At 36.0% G+C, this 22,703-nt stretch overlaps 2 protein-coding genes across 6 annotated transcripts in view; both read left to right on the forward strand.

The window, feature by feature from the left end:
- LOC127866066 (agrin-like) overlaps positions 1–500 on the forward strand; it is a 129,248-nt gene extending 128,748 nt beyond the window's left edge. The window contains exon 5 of the mRNA XM_052406406.1: positions 418–500. Within this exon, the coding sequence (XP_052262366.1) occupies positions 418–500 (83 nt within the window). The remainder of the gene's footprint in view (positions 1–417) is intronic.
- Positions 501–6,251: 5,751 nt separating this feature from the next.
- LOC127864788 (protein zyg-11 homolog B-like) lies at positions 6,252–21,753 on the forward strand. 5 transcript variants are annotated; one of them, XR_008042285.1, is made up of 13 exons: positions 6,252–6,396; positions 8,126–8,266; positions 9,772–9,948; positions 10,197–10,361; positions 11,825–11,966; positions 13,820–13,890; positions 14,824–14,886; positions 15,545–15,612; positions 16,147–16,276; positions 18,051–18,103; positions 18,543–18,640; positions 20,199–20,836; positions 20,878–21,753. XR_008042285.1 is itself a non-coding variant. In XM_052404662.1 (12 exons), exons 1-12 carry the CDS (start codon positions 6,394–6,396, stop codon positions 20,345–20,347), a joined length of 1,260 nt encoding a protein of 419 aa, XP_052260622.1. In that variant the 5' UTR covers positions 6,252–6,393; the 3' UTR covers positions 20,348–21,753. The 5 variants fall into 5 exon arrangements, 1 of the variants encoding a protein (XP_052260622.1); XR_008042286.1 differs by having other exon boundaries at positions 20,199–20,807; XR_008042287.1 differs by having other exon boundaries at positions 20,199–20,766.
- Positions 21,754–22,703: the final 950 nt, after the last annotated feature.

Below are 22,703 nucleotides of genomic sequence, written 5' to 3' on the forward strand. Positions count from 1 at the left end.
GATTAATATTAATATCATGCTAAAATAAAACTTCATGAATATCATGTAATTCTTGCTTGGTGAAACTCTGGGCATTACATTTGAGTGCTGAATAAATACACTCTTTACTTTTAGTTAAAAAAATCCTATTGCATTTCATTAAAAATGTTGAATGCTAAACAAAAATTTCATAGCACATATTGAGACAACTCATTCTAAGATCTTTACTTTGGTTAAAATATCAGGAATTTTGTTTAAAGCGGAAACTTTTTGTTTTAATTAAAAATAAGTGTTTAATGCTGTATTTCCAAGGGCTATAGTAGTTGAGATAGGTCAGTATTGACGTAAAACTGTTAAATTTGTTATTTAAACTTATTTTGGATAACTTGGATAATTGTTTGTCACACTACACATGCGTTAATGTTATGTACAATGAAGGAGCCAACAGTCTGGACCATATTGGAAAACACCGAGAAGTCCCCGTTAACACCTCCCTTCACCAGCGAAAAAGAACTCATTAACACCATCCTTTACCAGCTATCTGTTCTATGAACAACCAGTGAATTTTTTGCCATTGAATTGGGAAATGTACTGGTACCAGCCCTTTGTGAAGTCTTCAAATTGGGAGATTGGTGTATTTGATTTTTCACTCCCAAATACGTTCAAGTATTGTCAAGTTGCCAAGTTATATTTACCTAGGTTCAAGCCATAGAGCTTTTTTGAAACCTTCAATTTGGAATTTTTTGGACAGCAATTGGGAAAGGTGTGTTTTTTCCCAATTGGGAAAGTGCCATTTTCCGGTACAAAATAAAGCAGCAAAAAATCACTGGAACAACAGGCCAACCTAAACTGTCAATTAAGAAGTGCACAAACAAAGACAACGTCTGTTTGTTTATTTACTTTTTTTACATTTTCATTTTTGTCTAAAACTGTTGCTACCCCGTTTATAACTACTGTTACCAGCTTTTAGTTGTTCTGACAACAGCCCTTTCTGCATGTAAGTTAATAGGATTTAATATTCTGGAATGAAACAATGTCGGCCATTATGATCATATACGATTATGAACGATAGCATATTGAATTTTTCCAAGTTAGCCGCCAGGATAGCTTTGTATGATAGAATAACTGAATCATTTTATGCCTCCGAAGGAGGGCATATACATGTTCTGATCTCACTGTCTGTCTGTCTGTCCGTCTGTCTTTCTGTTACAATTTTGCGCTTAGGTTTCGAAAAATGCTCATTACTTCTATGTCGCTTCAGATGTAACCTTCATATTTGGTATGCATGTGTATATGGACAAGGGCTTTCCATACGCACAACAATTTTGACCACCTTGACCTTGAACTTAGGGTTTATTTTTGGTTTTGAAATCTATGTTAGGTTTCAAAAAAAGCGTTTTTTCGGGGACATATGTCTTCCGATGGAGACAGCTCTTGTTTAAATTTGAAATTTTACGTTAAGAACTGTGCGCTATACATGATATAATACTGTTTATAAATTACTGAGTGTTTGTTTGTAAAATTATTTATTAGAGTATGTGTTATCTTTATTTAAATTATAGTTAATAATAACAGGCCTTTTCCGCTCAATTTTGGGAAAACGCCACACTGGAATTTTGGGAATTTCGCGTCGTGAAAATTCCCATTTTGGGAAAAAAATTAATCGCAAAACTGGCTCAATTATGAAAAATAATCGCATGTTAATAGTGTTTCTTAAAATTCAAAAAAGCAGTTAACTGGTAAATAACGACTATTTTGATAACATATTATTAAAATTTTACAAAATATTATGAATATTTGTGATAAGCGCATGTTTTTTTAATCTGATTTTGTGGAAAGGGCCTGGCCTTTTTTTAGGAAAAAAATCGCGCGAAATGCCTGATTTTGGGGAAAATAAGGAAAGTCTAAAATAATATATTTAACATATTTTACTCAGTTTTAAAACGAATATAAGGCCACAGATAATTTAATTATGCAACAGGGCTATAGATAACTTTTGGGGTATATTGGGTAATTCACCCCCTGTTTTTGACAACAATTGGGTTTTTGTAAATTCGATAGTTTTAGCAAAAATGTTCACCCCCTACTTTTGAGCTTAATTGGGTTTTTCACCCCTGTTTTTTTTAACTCAAATTGGGTAATTTATGAAATGACATATACAATATAATAAAAATCTACTAAGGTTACTATATTATTTATACAAATGGATTTCAAAAAGGTACCTGTACATAACAACAAACAATTACTGAATTTCTGATCAAAGTTTCATTTATTTTTGGCAAATATACCGTAGTTTCCACGTATCATAGCGCGCAGTGTTTTACCTCCTAAATTCAAATTAAAAGCACGCGCGCGCTATACATTGATACAACGCTATCCTGGCTGCTAAATTGGTAAAAAAATATGTTGTGTAATCGTACATAATCAAAATGGCCGCCATGTTTTTTTTCCAGAAAACTACCACCCTATAATCGTACAGACTGAGGGTCCACTGGCGAAACAATAAGAAGTCGCTACTGGTAGTTATGAATGCGGTGATTAGAAGAAGTTTTGGTCAAAAATAAATTTGTTTGAATAAACTTGCGGACATTTCTTTGTTTGTGTTTTTACACTTCTTTATTCATGAATTCCGATGGGGGTTGTTGTCGACATTCCGGAGAGCAGGCAAGGGTAGGTGTGAACGAGGTCTTTTTGGGGGTAACGGTAGGTGTGAAAGGGGGTCATTTTGCACTTGTAATTGGCAGATTTATTGAGTAATATGGTGCCACGACTTGTTAAGACGCTTATTGACATTTGAGACACTAATTGACACTTGAGAACGTGAAGATATGCAATTGCATTTTGTGTGTATAAATATTGAACGTTCAACAGTGGTGTACCTCAACAACTGTATCCCTGTCTCCCATGCGACATTCAAATTTACCGGTAATGCCCATGCTTTCCCCGAGGAAAAATCACACGATGTACAGTAATTCTTATTTTCTCACGTTTTTTCACGAAATGCACGTGGACTGTAAATCTTTTGCTAGAAAATTACAAAATTGTCAGAAAAGTATAGTGCTATGCAACCCATTCTCTAATCATAATGAAGCTTCCTATTTTGAATGCTTTCCAATGCCCCGGATTATTGGATTGTGCAATAACGCAAGTACGCTTGTAATCTATAGCCCTGATGCAATATTTTTCTATTTTCTACACTGGATCAGGTTAACTTATATATTTAAAGGTTTAAAAAAAAAAAAAATTATATATATTTTTTTTAATGGGGATTTTTTTTTAGCTCACCTGATTGCTCAGGTGAGCTTTTGTGACCGGTCATTGTCCGTCGTATGTCCGTCCGTTTGCATTTGCTCGTAAACACTCTAGAGGCCACATTTCTTGTCCCATCTTCATGAAACTTGGTCAGAAGCTTTGTCCCAATGAAATCTCAGCCGAGTTCGAAACTGGGTTGTGCCTGGTCAAAAGCTAGGTCACTTTGTCAAAAAAAGAAAAACCTTGTAAACACTGTAGAAGTCTTATTTCATGCCCAATCTTCATGTAACTTTGTCAAAATGTTTGTCTTAGTGATATCTTGGTTGAGTTCAAAAGTGGTTCCGATTTGTGAAAAACATGGCCGCCAGTGGGCGGGGCAGTTTCCTTATTTGGCTATAGAGAAACCTTGAAAACACTCTACAAGTCACAATTTTTGCCCAATCATCATGAAAATTGGTCAAAACATTGGTTCAATTGATGTCTCGGATGTTCGAAAATGGTCTAGATCGGTGAAAAAACATGGCCGCTAGTGGGGGACATATTGTTTTTGCCCTGTCTGTTGGTTGGTTGGTCTGTTGGTTGGTTTGCGCCAACTTTAACATTTTGCAATAACTTTGCTATATTGAATATAGCAACTTGATATTTGGCATGCATGTGTATCTCATGGAGCTGCACATTTTGAGTGGTGAAAGGTCTTGGTCAAGGTCATCCTTCAAGGTCAGAGGTCAAATATATGTGGCCAAAATCGCTCATTTTTTTAATACTTTAGCAATATTGAAGATAGCAACTTGATATTTGGCATGCATATGTATCTTATGGAGCTGCACATTTTGAGTGGTGAAAGGTCAAGGTCATCCTTCAAGGTCAGAGGTCAAATAAATGTGGCCCAAATCGCTTATTTTATGAATACTTTTGCAATATTGAAGATAGCAACTTGATATTTGGCATGCATGTGTAACTTATGGAGCTGCACATTTTGAGTGGTGAAAGGTCAAGGTCATTCTTCAAGGTCAGAGGTCAAATATATGTGGCCCAAATCGCTTATTTTATAATTACTTTTGCAATATTGAAGATAGCAACTTGATATTTGGCATGCATGTGTATCTCATGGAGCTGCACATTTTGAGTGGTGAAAGGTCAAGGTCAAGGTCATCCTTCTAGGTCAAATATATGGGTCAAAATTACTCATGTAATGTAACTAATGCAATATTGAAGCTATCAATTTTATATTTGAAATGCATGTGTATCTCATGGAGCTGCACATTTTGAGTGGTTAAGGGTCAAGGTCAAGGTCATCCTTCAAGGTCAAACGTCATATAGGGTTGACATTGTGTTTCACAAACACATCTTGTTCTCGATATGTATATACATTGTAGTGAAAATTTTTGGCCCAATTTTCATGAAATTTGCTCAGAACATTTGTTTCCTTGATATGAGAGTTGAGTTCAAAAATGGTTCGGGTCAGTTGAATAACATGGCTGCTGGGAGGGGGGCAGTTTTCTCATAATGCGCCCCCCCCCCCCTTTCGAAGAAGAGGGGGTATATTGTTTTGCTCATGTCGGTCCGTCCACCAGATGGTTTCTGGATGATAACTCAAGAGCGCTTATGCCAAGGATCATGAAACTTCACAGGTACATTGATCATGACTCGCAGATGACTCCTATTGATTTTAAGGTCAAAGGTCAAGGTCATGATGACCCGAAATAGTAAAATCGTTTCCGGATGATAACTCAAGAACGCTTAGGCCTAGGATCATGAAACTTCATAGGTACATTGATCATGACACATAGATGACCCCTATTGATTTCCAGGTCACTAGGTCAAAGGTCAAGGTCACGGTGACCCGAAATAGTAAAATGGTTTCCAGATGATAACTCAAGAACGCTTATGCTAGGATCATGAAACTTTATAGGTACATTGATCATGACTCGAAGATGACCCCTATTGATTTTCAGGTCACTAGGTCAAAGGTCAAGGTCATGGTGACCTGAAATAGTAAAATGGTTTCTGGATGATAACTCAAGAACGCTTATGCCTAGGTAAATGAAACTTCATAGGTATATTGATCATGACTTGCAGATGACCCCTATTGATTATCAGGTCACTAGGTCAAAGGTCAAGGTCACAGTGCCAAAAAAACGTATTCACACAATGGCTGTCAAGGTCACGGTGACTCAACTTAGAAAAATGGTTTCTGGATGATAACTCAAGAATGCTTTTGCCTAGGATCATGAAACTTCATAGGTACATTGATCATAACTAGCAGATGAAATAACGATGAAACTTTACCAGGATGTTTGTCTGGACAATATCTAGGCCAGGTTTGACATTTAGTAAAGATTGAATGAACCGACTCCTCTCAGGTGAGGGAACTAGGGCAATCTTGGCCCTCTTGTTTCAATTTGGAAAAAAACAACCAGTTTTGCATTGGGAATGGGGCCTCTATTCGGACCCGTGGCATAGGGTGGAAAAGTCCTGAATAAATACTAATGATAAATGTTAGCTTGCTTTCTTCCTAACAAACTTTTGCAAGCTTAAGATAAACATGTAAAATTCCTCTTATTTCCTTCTTTTAAGCACATATAATATGTATGCAATATATATGATCTGTTATATATATTACATATTATGTAATCCAGTTTTGAATACTTACTCATGTCTTAATTGAATCTCAGTATACTCACTGTTTTGTTTGTAGAATCAGAGATTTTTTAAGCATGGACATCAGATAATTCTTCGATCATGGACTTGAAAAGCATTAGGCAGTTCAAGCAAGCTCTACTGATTCAACCCCTTCCAGCTCAATATGCAGTTTTACGTGTTTTCTAGTCCTTAAGAAATTATATTAAATTAAAGATCTTTCTTCTCTTCACAGATTCAAGTTTAAATGGCTTCATTTCCAACTGAAAGAATGATGAGCAGCAAACAGCATAAAACCTGAACAAACTGCATAACTTGCATGCTATTCTTGTTTTATGCTGGTTTGATGTTGCAATTTTCACTATGCTTCTGAGCGGGAAAGGGTAAACTCTTGGTTGTTTGTAACCTTTCAGGGACTTCCTGCGAGAACATGAGATACGTTTCCTCGGTCTCTCGCTGACACCTGCCTGCAAGTTCGACCGCTTCAAGGAACCAGCCTGTGCAGAATTCAAGTCCGATCTTATGGTAAGTGCAATAGCCTTACTCCGGAATTGGCCAGTTGGGCAAAGGTGTTGATTGGGCATTGATATTTAAAATTTTAAAAATGTTCCTGCTAAATAAGCTTATTTGGAATGAGATACTGTGATATAACATTGAATGCAGAAAGCTTAAATGCAGACCATGCTTTCAAACTAAATTAAATTAACTAAAAGCATTTGTAAATTATTAATAGTTCTATTATTTCATTCAAAGTAAGAAATATAAAAAAATAACTATTATTGATACATGTATTCTAACTTAAAAAAGTTAAACAAATGATTCATTAAACTTCTTAACATTTTGTAAATAAAAATTGCTGTAAGTTAGTTTTCTCAATTTGATGTAGGCCGTCATTTATTGTCCAATCTTTATGAAACGTGGTCGGAACATTTGTCCCAATGATAGCTTGACTTCAAAACTTGGTCATGTGAGGTCAAAAGCTAGGTTACAAGATCAAATTATAGAAAAAGCTTGTTAGCACTCTAGAAGTCACAATTATAGTCGAATCTTCATGAGACCTGGTCATTCTTTTTATTGACTGAAAAACTGTTGAATGCGAGAATAAGTTCCTCACTTGACGGTCTATGCCGAAAAGATATGAGTGTTTACAGAGACAGTAAGAAGATTTTTTTTCTGAGATATTTTTTGAACACATTATATTTGGTATTTATAAACATATTTTTAAATATTGTTATTTTGTTTTGCGTTAACAAGACATTCCAGAAAAAAAAAAAAAAAAAACGACAACAATTATTCACGATCATTCTCGGAAATAGACAAAGTAACCGGATATGGTATTTCACTGCGCAGATTGAGCGCGCAAATCGAGAGCAAAAAGTTCTACGTGAGACAAATTACATAATCTGTACACCGTTCTTTATCAGAGTAAGTGAATTTTCTTTTGTATACACATAACAAAGGAAGTATGTTTGTTTGCCTGATCTGTTAATTATGTAATAAAACGCTATTTTAGGCTATTGAAAGTGATTTATTTGACGCCGACAATAACAGTTTTTTGCGGCCATGTTGTTGTTGTTGTATATCTTTACTGCCTATGTAGACTAACCTCTACCAGATCTGTAGAGTTGAACAAAAGGTTATCGTTCCCACCACCAGTATCGTGTAGTCCTTCACCATCTATGTACACTGTAGTATATACACAAATATTGTCTTTTCTTAAAGTCTCTGAGCTTCTGCACTCAACCGCTAGGGTCAATCCGTATAAATTCCGACAAAGGGAGAAATTCAGACAATACTTCTTCTCAAGCAAACTAACTATAGCCCCAGCCCTTCAGCGCCTACAGCGCTTTGATTATAACTGAGATCATCAGTAACATGTGTAATGCAAAACTGTTACATTCTATGAAAAAAACAAAAACATTTGGTAACTGACTTTAATTGAATGACTGAAAAGCTGTTACATTTATCAGATAATCTAAACAATCAAACGCAGCATAATTACATGTAGAGTCTTGATCTGCGAAAACTGGGCTAACTGCATGTGCCTGAAGTGTCATCCCAAAGAATATTCTCTGTCCGCTTCTTTTATTTCAAGGATGTGTATACTAGAAGAAAATCCAATCTAGGCAGAAAGTGTCGTCCCTGTTAAGCCAATCCAGACTGCTGGAGCTTTGTAACATTGTTATCTGGGATGACATTTAAGGCACATGCATTAAGACCAGTTTTCACAGAACGAGGCTCGTTATGTTTCCAGGTGACAGGGGAGGCTACTGAGAGGCAGGTGACGGAGGCTCTGAGACGCTACACGACACGGGCTCTGTACATGCAGAAGTCACTGTACACGCTGTTCAGTCTCACTCAGGAAATGGTAGTGCCCAGGGAAGACATTATAAGGGTATGCAGCAAGGTTTAACCCTTTCCCACTTTTCTTCCTAGATTCAAGTTTTAAAGGCTTCATTTTCAACCCTTAGATACTGATGAGTAGCAAACAGCATAAAACCTGAACAGACTGTAAGTTACTCGCAGGCTGTTCTGGTTGTATGCTGCTTGCAAAAGACATTTTCACTTTGCTTCTAATGAGGGAAAGGGTTTATCATGATAGCTTTCTGGGAAAACAAGGCTTAATGCATGTACATGAAGTGTGGCCCAGACTAGCCTGCTCAGTCCACACATGCAAATCAGAGATGACACTTGTCATCTGAACGGAATTTTTGCTTAGAAGAGACTTTCTACAAACAAATAATACCATTAAAACTGAATGTGTCTGCCATGATAAGCCTTTGCAAAATTATTTTTTTCTGGGAATTATCTGTTGTTGATTACTCTACAGTGATCCTGATGAAGCTCCTTGAGTGTGGATCTAATCACTTCACAACCAACCATAACATTGCTGGGCTATCCATTTCAAGAATGCTATCCATAAGAATTGATTTTCATTTGTTACATAAAAAATGTATATAAAAACAATAATGAGAGACTTTGTACTTTTAAGCATGAAAAGGATTTAATGAATGAGTGTCATGCTATTGTGTTAAAATAATGTAAAATACATGAATTTTCATGCAAAGGAATCTAGTTCAATTGATTTTACTGGAATCCATTTAAAGAAAAAAGATATATTTACTATTTTGAAGACAGGTTTAACACTTTCCCAGTAAGAATCACAGTGAAAATATTCAACCAGCATAAAACCAGAACATAAAACCAGAGTAATTGGCATGTTTTCCAGGTTCCATGCTGGTTGCTGGTCATCAGTATCTAAGGGTTGGAAATAAAGACTTTAAAACTTGCATCTATATAGAAAGGTCTTTCATTTACGTTGATTTTTTAAAGGACTACAAACACGTCAAAATGCATATATGATTGGTAAGGCGTTTAATAAAAAAGAGTTTCTGGAGAAAGTGGGTTTAATGCATGTGAGTTAAGTGTCATCCCATATAAGCCTTTGCAGTCCGCATAGGCTAATCAGGGAGGACACTTGACTTTTATGATTTTTTTTTAAGTCTCTTATAAACAAAAATTCAGTCTAAGTATAAAGTGTCATCCCAGATTAGCCTGCGCTGATGCAAAAATGCCCCATGAAGCTGCATCCCTGTCAGCTGGGGGTCCAGATGGCGCCCACTGCCTGCTTGTACAATCTGTTCAAATAAGCCAGGGTCTTGGAAAACGGGGCTTAATACATATGAATTAAGTGTTGTCCCAGATTAGCCTGTGCAGTCCGATAAGGCCTACTAGGGATTTCCGCCTTAACATGATTTTTGCTAGGAAAATAGAAATATTTCTTTAAACAAAAAATACAACAAAAGTGGAAAGTGCTTAAGCATTATGATTAAATCCCCTTTTGCCAGAGCAAGGCTCATTTTCATGACAGGTTTGACAATAAGAGTGTGTGCCTTTCAGCTGGTTCTACCGGCCATGAAGCTGCATCCCCGTCAGCTGGGAGTCCAGATGGCGGCCACGGCTTGCCTGTACAATCTGTCCAAGGCCGAGCTAGGCCAGAAGATACACCCAAAATGTCTCAAGGAAATCATCGTACTCACGCTGAAGGCGATGGAGAACTTCCCCAACCACCAGCAGGTCGGTAGATACAAGTTCTTCCACAACACAACTCATGTATTAAAAGAAATCAAAAAAATATTTGAACTGATTTATTCTTATTTACATGCTTTTTCTTCCTTGACAACAAGTTTGGAAGTGCTTGAACTTCCCTATCTGCAATCCTAAAGTCCTCCAAACCTAACTGGAAGTAAATGAGTCCTTTACATTCGTTTATGCCAGCTCTCCTTGAAGCTAACCCACTGTTACACAAGTATTTACCACTACAGCTGCAGAAGAACGCCCTTCTCACGCTGTGCAGTGACCGCATGCTACAGGACGTCCAGTTTGACCAGTTTCGGTGCGCCCAACTCGTGATGGATTGCCTGTGTCTGTTTGACGATCCGTCCATGAACAGAATGTCTGTAGCAATCTGCTCCATCCTGGCCGCTAAGGTGAGTGCCATGGTGTAGTGTTCCAGGTGTCCATCTAGCCACTTGGAGTACACTGGTTCAATCGCCCTTAAAGACACCAAGTACTGGTTCTACACGGGAAATGGACTTGAGAGCCTTTCAGTAATCAAAAGCTTTATAATTCAATGGAGCTTAAATAAATAGGTTTAAAGTTACTTAGGTGAGGTGCCAAGAAAAGTTTTTTTGCCCCAAAAAACAGAAACAGTTAAAACCCCCATGAAGGTAGCCAAGCATATTTTTTATTGTGTGCTGCTAGAGACCAGAGGATCCAAATTTGATCCCCACAGTGGGAGCGTTCTTAAGATCTCCCTAAAATAGCAAGTACTGGTTCTACCCAGGAAACCAACTCAAAATCATGTCAATGAGCTCTAGGCTTTTGGTGCAATCAAGCTTTATAAAGAGGTTTAAACTAGGGCCCCATTTCCATACATTGACAATTCTTATATGTTTACCCTGTATTTATTACTCCCTTGCAACAAAAATGCAGCCCTCTGTCCCTCTGTTAGTCTGTCTATCAGTCTATGATTATCTGTATTATTTTAGTGTCCGCTCCATATCTCCTACTCCCTTTGAGGATGTAATGAAACTTGCATCAAATGTTTAGGCTGTTGAGACAATGTGTAGAAGGCATGAGTCATTCAAGCCTGCTTAAGTTAATGTCATACTTAAAAGTAAAAGGGTTGTGCCTTTTTCATATTCAAAAAGCTCGTCGTCTGACGTCCTCTGTCTGCCGTCCGCCGTCCACGTCGTGCTAAAACCTTAACATTGGCTCTAAAATCAAAGTGCTTCCACCTACAACTTTGAAACTTCATATGTAGATGCACCTTGATGTGTTCTACATGCCACATCCATTTTGGGTTCACTAGGTCAAAGGTCAAGGTCACTGTGACCTCTAAAAAAAATAAAAAATTCTGACAAGCTTTCATTTATTCAAAACTGCACCTGTAGCCGAGCGTGGAACCGGTTATGCGGTGCTCTTGTTTTTGATAAGCCATTATTTCATTCACTGGATGATGTTTACTCTGCATTTGGTATAAATGTTTTGTGTGGTTCATCTGATGATATTCTCTTTTCAATACTGCATTTCTTATGAGCCTTTTCTTGCGTACCAGGGAAAAATACACCTTACAACCTACCACATTAAGTAAGCCTTTTCTGTCTTTTAAAGAGTTATATACACTTAATGCATATGCATCAAGTGTTGTACCTTTGTGCCAGTGCATTGCTCGGAGGCCAATCCGGGATAACACCCTCTACTTTATGGTATTTTTGTTTACAGGGAGTCTTTTCTTAGTGAAAAACAATTATATGCCGAAAGTTATATGTCTGATTACCCTGTGCAAACTGCATCTGGGACGACACTTTACACACATGCATCAAGCCCTCTTTTTTTCCCAAGAGCCAGGCTAATTTGCATTGTAACTCTTCATTTCTCTTTTGGATAGATATCCACTCAGAAGACCTCACAATTGGGCGCCAAGACCCGTTACATGAAGAAGATGTTGCAGCTGGTACGGCAGAAGATTGAGAACAATCATGTCGATATCACTCTAAAGTTTACACTCAGCGCTTTATGGAATCTCACAGGTAATAGATGCGTGATTCCCTTAATGGAAAGTTTCTTGTTTCTTTTATGAATTGAATACCAATTGTCTGCAGGTGTTTCGCTTGCCCCGAAAAGTTGTTGCCACTTTTTGGTGACATAAAAATTGCTATGTGTCAGTTGATACCCCAATAGGATTTACATAACAATCCTTTAATGAACATTAAGGTCATTGCCTATGTTTTACCTTTTATCTATGTTAGCGTTTCCGATCGCCAAAATCGCCATAGGCGATTGAATCTTTCAGCTGGCGATTAAAGTTTAAAATGTGAATGAAAATGGCGATTGCAAGAAACCCTGATATTTCTCTAGAAGTACATAATATTCCCTACTTTAAAAGAGAACTCGGTACCGATTTCCACATGTAATCGCCATAAAAGCTCCAGGTGGTAACTTTCCAGTCGCCAAACTGTGATATTAAACGTCCAATCGGTTACGAGAATGTTTATGGAGGCGGAGTTATATAGCGATTATTATTTTTGATTGACGTCGGTCACAGAGTAAGCGTTTATCGCAGGTTTATTAACAATGAATCACAGTTGTAGCATTAGGCCTAATGCGTGATATAAAACCTGTAAATATGCTTGTACATTAAAGGCGGTTTCGGGCATCATCATCACACCTTTTTACCGTACTGTAAACAATCATTAATTATGAGAAGTTAATTGCAATTGGTGAGCAGTGTAAAATTACTTAGGCGATTAAGTTGTGAAAAACAAAACCCGTTAATAATTTGATGCGGTAACAAATTAAATCCAGTGCATGTATATTTTATCATGTCTATTTGTAGAACTGATTTACACCGTTTTTCTACAGCCACGTGATGATAACTATTCACTATGCATTAATACCGGTATGCCATGTAAAACCCGTGTTATAAGAAAGAGCGCGAAATTATTGCTGTCGTCTGCAATGCCAAGTTCTACGCATGCAAAGCATGCTTTTTTTAAAACAGACGATGTGTTACTAAATATAGCCTAGCCACTCAGTACATGCAGTATTTAAGACTTACAAATTTACAGGTAGGTTTGAATAAATTATATATTGCAACTATGGAAAAATATGTCAATTCAAGAATACATTGCAGTAAATGTATTTTTCAAGAATCAAGAAGCACCAGACTACGGCAAAAATTATTGGGAGAAGGGGGGTGGCGAATAGGAGTTACGCAAGACCCACCCAATCAAAGACCGGGGCATATCTGAAAGTTCTAACATTGTATACTGTTTATGCCAGTGCATGAAAATAAATAATAATGAAAAATAAAAAAACATAAAATAATTTGATTTCAGGTAACAAATAATTTATTTAAATGTGACTTCATTGATAATTTAATACAGTCATTGTTGATACCTATAGATTCATGATAATGATTATGTCGTTCATTGAGCAAATAAGGTTATAATGTGGGTGGTAATCGTAGTGCTGAAAATTGGCTACTTATTTTTTTTCCTTAGCGCCAACCTAGCTTTTATGTATAAATACCATAGTTGTTTATAGTAGAAGAAGAAAGTTGTCCAAACAAAAAATGTGCATGATAAAGAACACAACAAAAATCTTCAAATATAACTTTAACATCAATGAAACAGTATGCTGCGTACATTTTCAGAATTCAGAATTTCAGAATGATGTAAAAAAGAAGTATCACACAAAGAACATCTAGTGTTTGCTGCATATCAGTAATTAAGGGTTGGAAATAAAGCCTTTACAACTTGAATTTAGTAGTAAAGGTCTTTAATTAAATTTAACTTTCTAAGGGACTACAAATGCATAAAAATACATAGCTAAGTGGTGAAGGGTTAATCCTAGAGATGTGAATGTTATCAAACTATTTCAGATGAGTCCCCAGCCACTTGCAATGTGTTTCTGAAGGAAGGGGGCCTGGATTTATTCATGAGCACCCTTCAGGTACTGTTGTAGCTTATTTGGCATTGAGCCAGGCTCTTGAAAAACTGGATAGAATGCATGTGGGTAAAGTGTAGTCCCAGTTTAGCCTTTCCAAGCAGCACTTGGAAAACACTTCCACCTTAACTGGATTTTCCATGAGAAGAGACTTCTGTTAAACAGAAAATACCATCAAATCAGAAAGTGTCATCCCTGATTAGCCTTGCACGGTGGTGTGAAATGTTAATATGGGCTCAAATGTAATAATATGTTTTAATGATTATCCTATCGTCAAAAGCAGCCCCAAACCATGCTTCTTGAGTATTATTCTATTTGGCTAAAGTTTCTCAGGTGATCGTTCAAGTTTCCTTGGGGTCCTCTTGTTACGCCATTGTAAACAGTAGGCAGTATCGCAAGGTTGTACCTGTATTAATCATTTGTTATTTTTGTAAATATTATTTGTTTACCCAGGCTTATCAAGGTCAACAATTATTGCATGCAGAATGTCATAAATTTTAATGCACTTTCAACTCATAATTTTAAATGATATTTCAACTTTTTTACAAAAATAAATATTTTTATGCCCCCGGATTTAATGATCAGGGGTATATTGTTTTTGGCCTGTCTGTCTGACATTCTGTCTGTCTGTCATTCTGTCTGTCTGTCATTCTGTCTGTCTGTCATTCTGTCCCAAAACTTTAACCTAGGTTAAAGTTTTAGGTTAAAGTTTCGCAATACTGAATAACTTTTGCAATATTATTGATAGTAATTTGATTATTGGCGTAAATGTGTATCTCATGGAGCTGCACATTTAAAGTGGTGAAAGGTCAAGGTCATCCTTCAAGGTAAAAGGTCAACAACAAAAAGCGGCGCAGAAGGGTGCATTGTGTTTCTGACAAACACATCTCTTGTTTTTTGTGCTTTTTAGATGTCTGATATTTTGTTTCTGGATTTCAGATGGTTGATGGAATGGACACAGACACAAGAGTGCAGGTTGAGACCAAAGTGCTTGGTTTACTGGTACGCTGTTTGACATACCAATTTTGTTTGGCTCAACCCTAGGAAATAAATTCAATTTCTACTTTTACCACGCTTTCCTTGCTTTTAAGCTTGACTGTTCATAAAAAAGATCAATGGCTATCAATTATTTGTAGAGGTAATGATATGGTAAAGGTAACTATTGTGTGCAACTACTCCAGATTGCTATTTCTACTACACGTATTAAATTAAAACTTTCATAAGATTAACATGCCCTGTAATTACTCATGCATGTTATGTTAATCTGTTGTTATAACTATTATTATACCCTCTTCTAATATGAAATAAAAGGGATATACTGGAATCATAATGGGCGTCTGTCTATGTATTCCTCTGAGCATCTGTACCAAAAAAAGCGTTGTCCTACACTTTTCAACGTACAGCATTCAAACTTGTAGGTTTTGTTCCTAATGATGATATGAAGTTTTTCTTGTGCAAAATAGCCTTTCCTTTATTAAAAATAATTACAAGTTATGCCACTTTTTAACATAGACATTGCAAAATAGTATTACAGCCTTGGTCAGTTGGGAGGGTTGTATTCTTCGACGATCGAGTTACAAACTCCAGTTTAAGTAGTTGTCAAACATGTGTCATATTCTTAATTAACAAACTTAATGTATTAGAGTTACTGCTTTTTCAGAATAACATTGCGGAGGTCCAGTCGTTCCGTAACTTCTTGATGCGGGAAGACTTCCTGATGATTGCTAAGTATGTCCTTTTCTCACTATGGTCCTCTAGTGAGGATTGGACCTCTCATATAGAAAGAAATTCTTTGCCCTAAAAAAGAGATTCATTGAAAGAACTTACATTTTCAGAATTGAATATCTTTCAGTGAAAATTACAAAGCTGGAACTTGCAGCTATAATTTTCAATTTGTCTCAGCTTGTATGAGCTCAGTACACATATGTTACAAGGACTCATTGGGGTGGTAACATGATACAGTCTCCTGTTCAGAAGAACCTTGTGAACTCCAAAACGCACACAGAAACATTTTCCAGAAACAATACCAAATTATGTAGAAAACAAAGCAAAACATTTACTGTAACTTGATTTGGTCAGTGGTTTTTACTTATAATGATTATATAAATAATATAAATATATTAAAATGAGTTAGATAATATGAAAGTGATTTTTAGTGGCAATATGACTGAAATACTGTTGACAACAGGCACAAATCATCACAAACAACTTTGTTGACGCATCTCTTTGTCTTAAGCTGATATGCACTCTTCCACCCTACAGGAGACTACTGAAGGCTGAGCAGATAGATGTGAGCTACTTTGCAGCGGGCATCGTGGCACACCTGGCCAGTGATGGCGCCCAGTCCTGGCTCATAGCGGGCACCGACAGAGCAGACATACTCACAGAGCTGGTAAATACAACACCCATTGATCAAATTTACCCTTTGGTTTTGGAATGCCGTGTATTATGAGTCAAGTGTCATGCCAGTTTAGCCTGTGCGGTTAATTAGGAACAACACTTTCAGCTTTTATGGAAGTTTTCTTTTAAAGGAAGAAATTTCTTTACAAAATACAGTTTATGTGTAAAATGTCTTCTCTTATTAGCCTGTGTGAACTGCACAGGCTAATCTGCACTACACTATGCACATGCATTAAGCCCAGTTTGCACAGAACTAGGCTCCATTGATTTACATTAATGATGGCTTGTGCTTTTTGTAAGCTTCGGTGGATTGTATTAGTATTGGGTTTGAAATGGCCATTTTACACAAAGATATGACCATTTAACACAAAGACATGGTCATTAAACACTAAGACATTGCTATTCAACACAAAGACATGGCCATTTTACACAAAGACATGGCCATTTAACACTAAGACATATTACCATATAACACTAAGACATGGCCTATTAACTCAAAGACATGGCCATTTAACACAAAAACATTGCCATTTAATACAGGAGCATGGCCATTCAACACAAAAGACATGACCATGTAACACAAAGACATGGCCATTTAACACAAAAACATGGTCATTTAATACAAAGACATCATTAAACACTGAGGATATCAATTTAATACTAAGATGTTTGCCATTTAATACAAAGACATGGCCATTTAACAAATACATCGCGATTTAACACAAAGACATGGCCATTTAATACAAAGGCAGTACGCTTTACACTACACATAATTATATTTCAAAAAGTAATGTACATTTAGTCCTAATGCATTTTGCATACATTATTGGTGATGGCTATGGACTATCTAGGGGGTCCAAAAAGCGCATTTAAGCTGTCAAGTCAGCCACCCACAGCCTCTTATTGAAAACAATTCATATAAGACACATTTTTGTATGTAATTGACAATTAGAGACATGCCAATAAATAAAAATCAAAGCACTGAAGGCGCTGAAGTTGTTCCGTTATTTCATAATCTTAGACACACTTCAGTTTTCAAAATTAAATTATGTTATAGCTTTTTATATCGCAAGTTTGAAATGAACACAACCCATTTAAATTTATAAAGAGCGTGTCTTAAAGAACAGGTCGAGGTGTGTGTGCACTGTTTATCCTCATATTTATTTTATAGAGATAACTTTGACAATTACACTATGTCTCTTTTTTCACAATTGGTTGCTGCACTGGCAACCTTAAGACTCGTTTTCCTTGAAAGCAGCCAATATGTACAGATTTCAATGATAAACTGGCAAATGTCGTCGCACAAGCTGTTATAAACACTAGACTGGCCAATATCGTTGAACAAGATCTTAAACTTATACATGCTGTTTGCTACAGTGTACCAGTGGTTAAGTATAAACAGGCAGTGGTTATCGTTACTAGCTGCAGATGTTGTCCCTAGTGTAGTTAAAGCAGACTGATTTGCAAAACTGCCTCTCTACTTGTTGGCCATTTTTTGTTATATATTTTTCATTGCTGAATTAAAGCACTTTAATCAATGTAATGTAAATCTTTTGACAAGCAGCCTTGGACACACCGAATATGAGAAGGGCAGTTCAACTAAACCATTTAAAAACTTAATTGATGTGTTGTTAAAAGGATAAAATTGAAAGACATTTTACTATCAAAACTATAATACTATGATCTTATTAAAATAAATTTGCACTAAAAGTTACGTTTCTGTCACTGTGTTTGTGCCTGATTTAATATTGTTGCATTCTTTTTAGTACAATGTTGTCCTGAAATGGGAGCAACCCAATGTCGAGATGGTAGCGTACAGGTATGTGCTGGGACAGTTGTAGTCATGTTTTGTTGATAAAAGTATTAACCCTTTCCCCCTCAGAAGCAAAGTGAAAATGGCGATGTACAACCAGCATAAAACCAGAACAGCCTGCCAGTAACTCGCAGTCTGTTCAGGTTTAATGCTGTTTGCTGCTCTCATCAGTATCTAAGGTTTGGAGATGAAGCCTTTAAAATTTGAATCTAGTAAGAGAGGTCTTTAATAAAATTTAACTTTCTGAGGGACTATGTTGCAAAAAATACGTATCTAAGTGGTAAAGGGTTAAGCCATGACAGCTCAGATTCGCATTTTGTTGTGTTTGTAAACCCTTAAAAAATCAAATTAAATTTAAGACCTTTCAGATCTTTCAACTCTTTTCTACCACTAGTGACTACTCTAACCCATAGAGATGTCATTGAGTATGTTTGTCTGGTTGCAGATCCTTCAACCCCTTTATACCCCTACTCCAGTCTTCTGAGATGCCTGCTGTACAGCTATGGGCAGTTTGGGCTATACTGCATGTCTGTACTAAGAATGGTAAGACATTATTTTTCTCCTGGATGAACTTTTATTTATGAGTCATGTCCTGGGAAAACTGGGCTTAAACATAATTTTCTCTAAGAAGAGACTCTTTTTTAACAAAAAATACCATAAAAGTAGATGGTTTTGTCCTGCATTAGTCTGTGCGGACTGGGACAATATTTTGAGTATGTGCATAAAATCCTGTGTGTTTATAATAGAGTCTGGCTCATGCTCATCTTTTTTTAAATCAATTGTGTTTTTACTGCGTGTGTGTATAATGACCAGGAAGACTTAATCATTTACCACTTAGATGTGTATTTTGACGCATTTGTTTTCCTTTTAAAAGTTTAATTTAATTAAAGTACTTTCTTATTAGACTCAAAGTTCCAATGCTTCATTTCCAACCCTTAGATACTGACGAGCAAACAGCATAAACCTGAACAGACTGCGAGTTACTCGCAGGCTGTTCTGGTTTTATGCTGTTTGCACATAGACATTTTCACTTTGCTTCTCAGTGTTGAAGGGTTAAACAAACCCCATTTACTAAGGAAAGGTTGGTCTCCTGGAATCATGTAAGGTTTTCTCCTTCACTTTTCAACAAACAACAATCAAAATTGCAGGCATTATTCTTTATGAGATAAAATTTTGTGTATGTGTGATTGTTATCATCTTGCGTTAACAATTACAAAAATAATGCCCCTTTTTTTTGCAACATAGCCTTTCTATAACATCATCACTTTTAATACACATTACATGAAGATTATTTTCTCTGAAATAACATGGTCAACACATATTTTATTAGGTTTGTTATATTTTAGAGAAATTTTCTATAAAATGTTTTTAAAAACCATGCTTGCCATGCTGTTGGGGCACAAGATCTATGAATCTAATAATAAGAATACTTATTTTATAAAATCTTTCCCTGTAGCGTCTACCTTCAGATGTTTAATATTTTTACATTGAAGACCATTTATTGTGGCCCTCTACAAAAAATTCCCAGTCATGACCCAATGTCAAAACCAGCCACATCGTTCAGGTCACATGATTAAAATGTATATAGAGCTGTACATGTATATCCCTTTACCACTTGGATACCTATTTTCACGCATTTGTAGTCTCTTAGAAAAATACATTTAATTAAAGACCTTTCTTACTAGATTCAAGTTTTTAAGGCTTCATCTGCAAACCTTAGATACTGATAAGCAGCAAACAGCATAAAACCTAAACAGACTGCGATTTACTTGCATGCTGTTCTGATTTTATGCTGTTTGCACATAGCCATTTTCACTTTGCTTCCGAGTGGGACAGGAATATCACAATGAATTACAAATTCTTCCAATTCACAGTATACACTTTGTATATAAAATTGTCTAATTGTCCTATTCAAAGTTGTTTTCCATTGTGACAAACTTATTTATTTTTGGTTTATCAAGCCTTTCCTATAGTTGAGAATGTTTTGTAAACTGCTCTTTTCAATTAGCTTTATACCAATATTGTATCTTTTGCCTTAAAATCTTCTTTGAATATTCTGTATTATGTTTATATATTCAAGTTTAATGTTTTACTATTTCAGCCCAAAAGTACTGTGCAATGTTACAAGAGGAGAAAGTGTGTCGAATTCTGGAGCAGGTTATATGCGAGCCCTGTCTAGATACAAACGTTCGCAACATAGGCAATCAAGTTGTCACACTCGTTCAATCAAATGGAAAGAAAAGTCCTTGACAAAATTGTGTATAAATGATATGTTTTGATATTAGGATACATGTACATTACATAAGTGTCCATAATATTGGGATTATATATTAAGTTTCTACCAATTAATATAAAAGAATTGTGCATTTTGGTCTTACACTAAACATGTCCTTTTGGATTGAAACTAAGTTTGTATTAAAATAGATTTTTGGTGTTTCCTTTTCTTAAGTTGATCTTGATATGGGAATTTTATAAAAGAATGCAATAATATTTATTTGTCACCTTGGATGTATTATTGTACTTTAATATGCAATAATTTGTTTGAAATTTTCAAATTAGCCTTACTCTTGGAAACTGGTTCTTAATGCATGTGCATGAAGTGTCATACCAGATTAGCCTGTGCATGAAGTGTCATACCAGATTAGCCTGTGCAGGTCTCAGTGCATGAAGTGTCATACCAGATTAGCCTGTGCAGGTCTCAGTGCATGAAGTGTCATACCAGATTAGCCTGTGCATGAAGTGTCATACCAGATTAGCCTGTGCAGGTCTCAGTGCATGAGGTGTCATACCAGATTAGCCTGTGCAGGTCTCAGTGCATGAAGTGTCATACCAGATTAGCCTGTGCATGAAGTGTCATACCAGATTAGCCTGTGCAGGTCTCACATGCTAATCAGGGACTAACCTTTTGTCCTTAATTGGGTTTTGGCTAAGAAATATTCCATAAAAGCAGACAGTGTCGTGCCTGATCTGGGGCAACACTTGGCGCACATTAACACTTCAAAGATCATGGTTCAAATGCATGTTGTTGTATTAAAACAAGTGTATTCTGTAAACAGGATGGACTGGGAACTTAATTTGCTGTTTTGGATATTAAATAGTGTAGGTCGTATGTCGTCAAATATTATATCTTGATGTTTTTGCAACAGATTTCTGATGAATGAGTGTGGGTATCTTGTTTACATTTTCAATAATAGCCTTTGGTACACGGGCACTTGGTGTTGTTTATTAACTGACTTAATTTAATTATTTAAGAAGTTAAATTGTGGCATTAACATGTACTTTCACTTATCAGAAGGTACAGATTGGCATAATTATATTTTATGAAGTGATGTTGTTATGTCAAGTGTTTGTTTGATAAAGCAAGTGATTGTTAGCTGTTGTATATTTCATTTCTGTCATTTGTTTACCCTCATTTAAGCCTACTAGTGTCGTACATAAGTTAGTTATATCAATATTGTACTATCACTCACTGATGACAAAACATTAACTATTATTAAAAGTGTATTATAATGATGTATACCAAACTGTTTAGCCCATTGTTGATTATAGCAATCAATACCCAAAATTATATTTTAGTTTATAACAAAATTATAGAAAATTATTTAATGTATGTTTAGTTGCACATTGCAGAAGTAAATTAAAAACTGTTTCCAGTTCTCTCATAGGTTGTTTATCACAATTTAATAATTAATGCAAAAATCTTGTAACGAATAGTTGGTTGTTTATCACAATTTAATAATTAATACAGAAATCTCATAAAGAATAGTTTTCTTGAGTCCTTACAAAATGCAGCTTAAGGTTCTGCCAGGAGGCCGTTTTATCAACAGATCTTAGCATGATCTTACGTAAGATTCGTAGGATTTTGTCGTACGCTTATCGTAAGTACTGCGTACCGTTTTATCAAAGAAATCGCAGCTAAGATGTCGTAAGATTTGTGCTTTAAGCTACGACTGGGTAAGACCACTCTTAGCGTTCGTAAACCTTCGTAAACATGGCGGCCGCACGCGCTTTAAACGTTGGTCAACCAAGAGAGATGAGAATGTTTCGAGAAAGAAAGGATTTAGCGATCTCCGTGATGGAGAAATATTGATACTATTGGACGTATTTATGTCTGATAACGTTAAATATATTCGTTATATCATTCTCTGCATTAAACGTCCAAGGGAAATGAAATTCATGATGTTTGGATAATTAATTCGTTAAATAGGTAAGTATTTAGTTATCTTTATTCAATTTCTATCAAAACAAATGTTTTATGGTTTCTTTTGAAGTAAAACAGTTCATTTGTCATTAAATATTGAATGTTAACGGGTGAACTAGCATTCGGATATTTCACATTTCGGACGCTGCTATATAAGTTAGTTGTCGACGCAATATCCTGATATGCCTTTTGCGCATAAAGTTTTGAAGTTTTTTTTATATCTAATGAATAATAAATAATGCACTGTATAATGTCTGCAATATCTGCCCCAACGATTATAAGTCATAAACTTTGCAATCCCAACATTTGAAGATCAATGCTCTGTCAATATTAGATTTATGAATTGTACAGTAATATATACAGTAGCTGAGCAACATAAATCTCACACTGCACGGTGAGATGCAA

This window comes from Dreissena polymorpha, chromosome 1 (assembly GCF_020536995.1).
Source record: "Dreissena polymorpha isolate Duluth1 chromosome 1, UMN_Dpol_1.0, whole genome shotgun sequence".
In the NCBI taxonomy this organism is placed as follows: Eukaryota; Metazoa; Mollusca; class Bivalvia; order Myida; family Dreissenidae; genus Dreissena; species Dreissena polymorpha.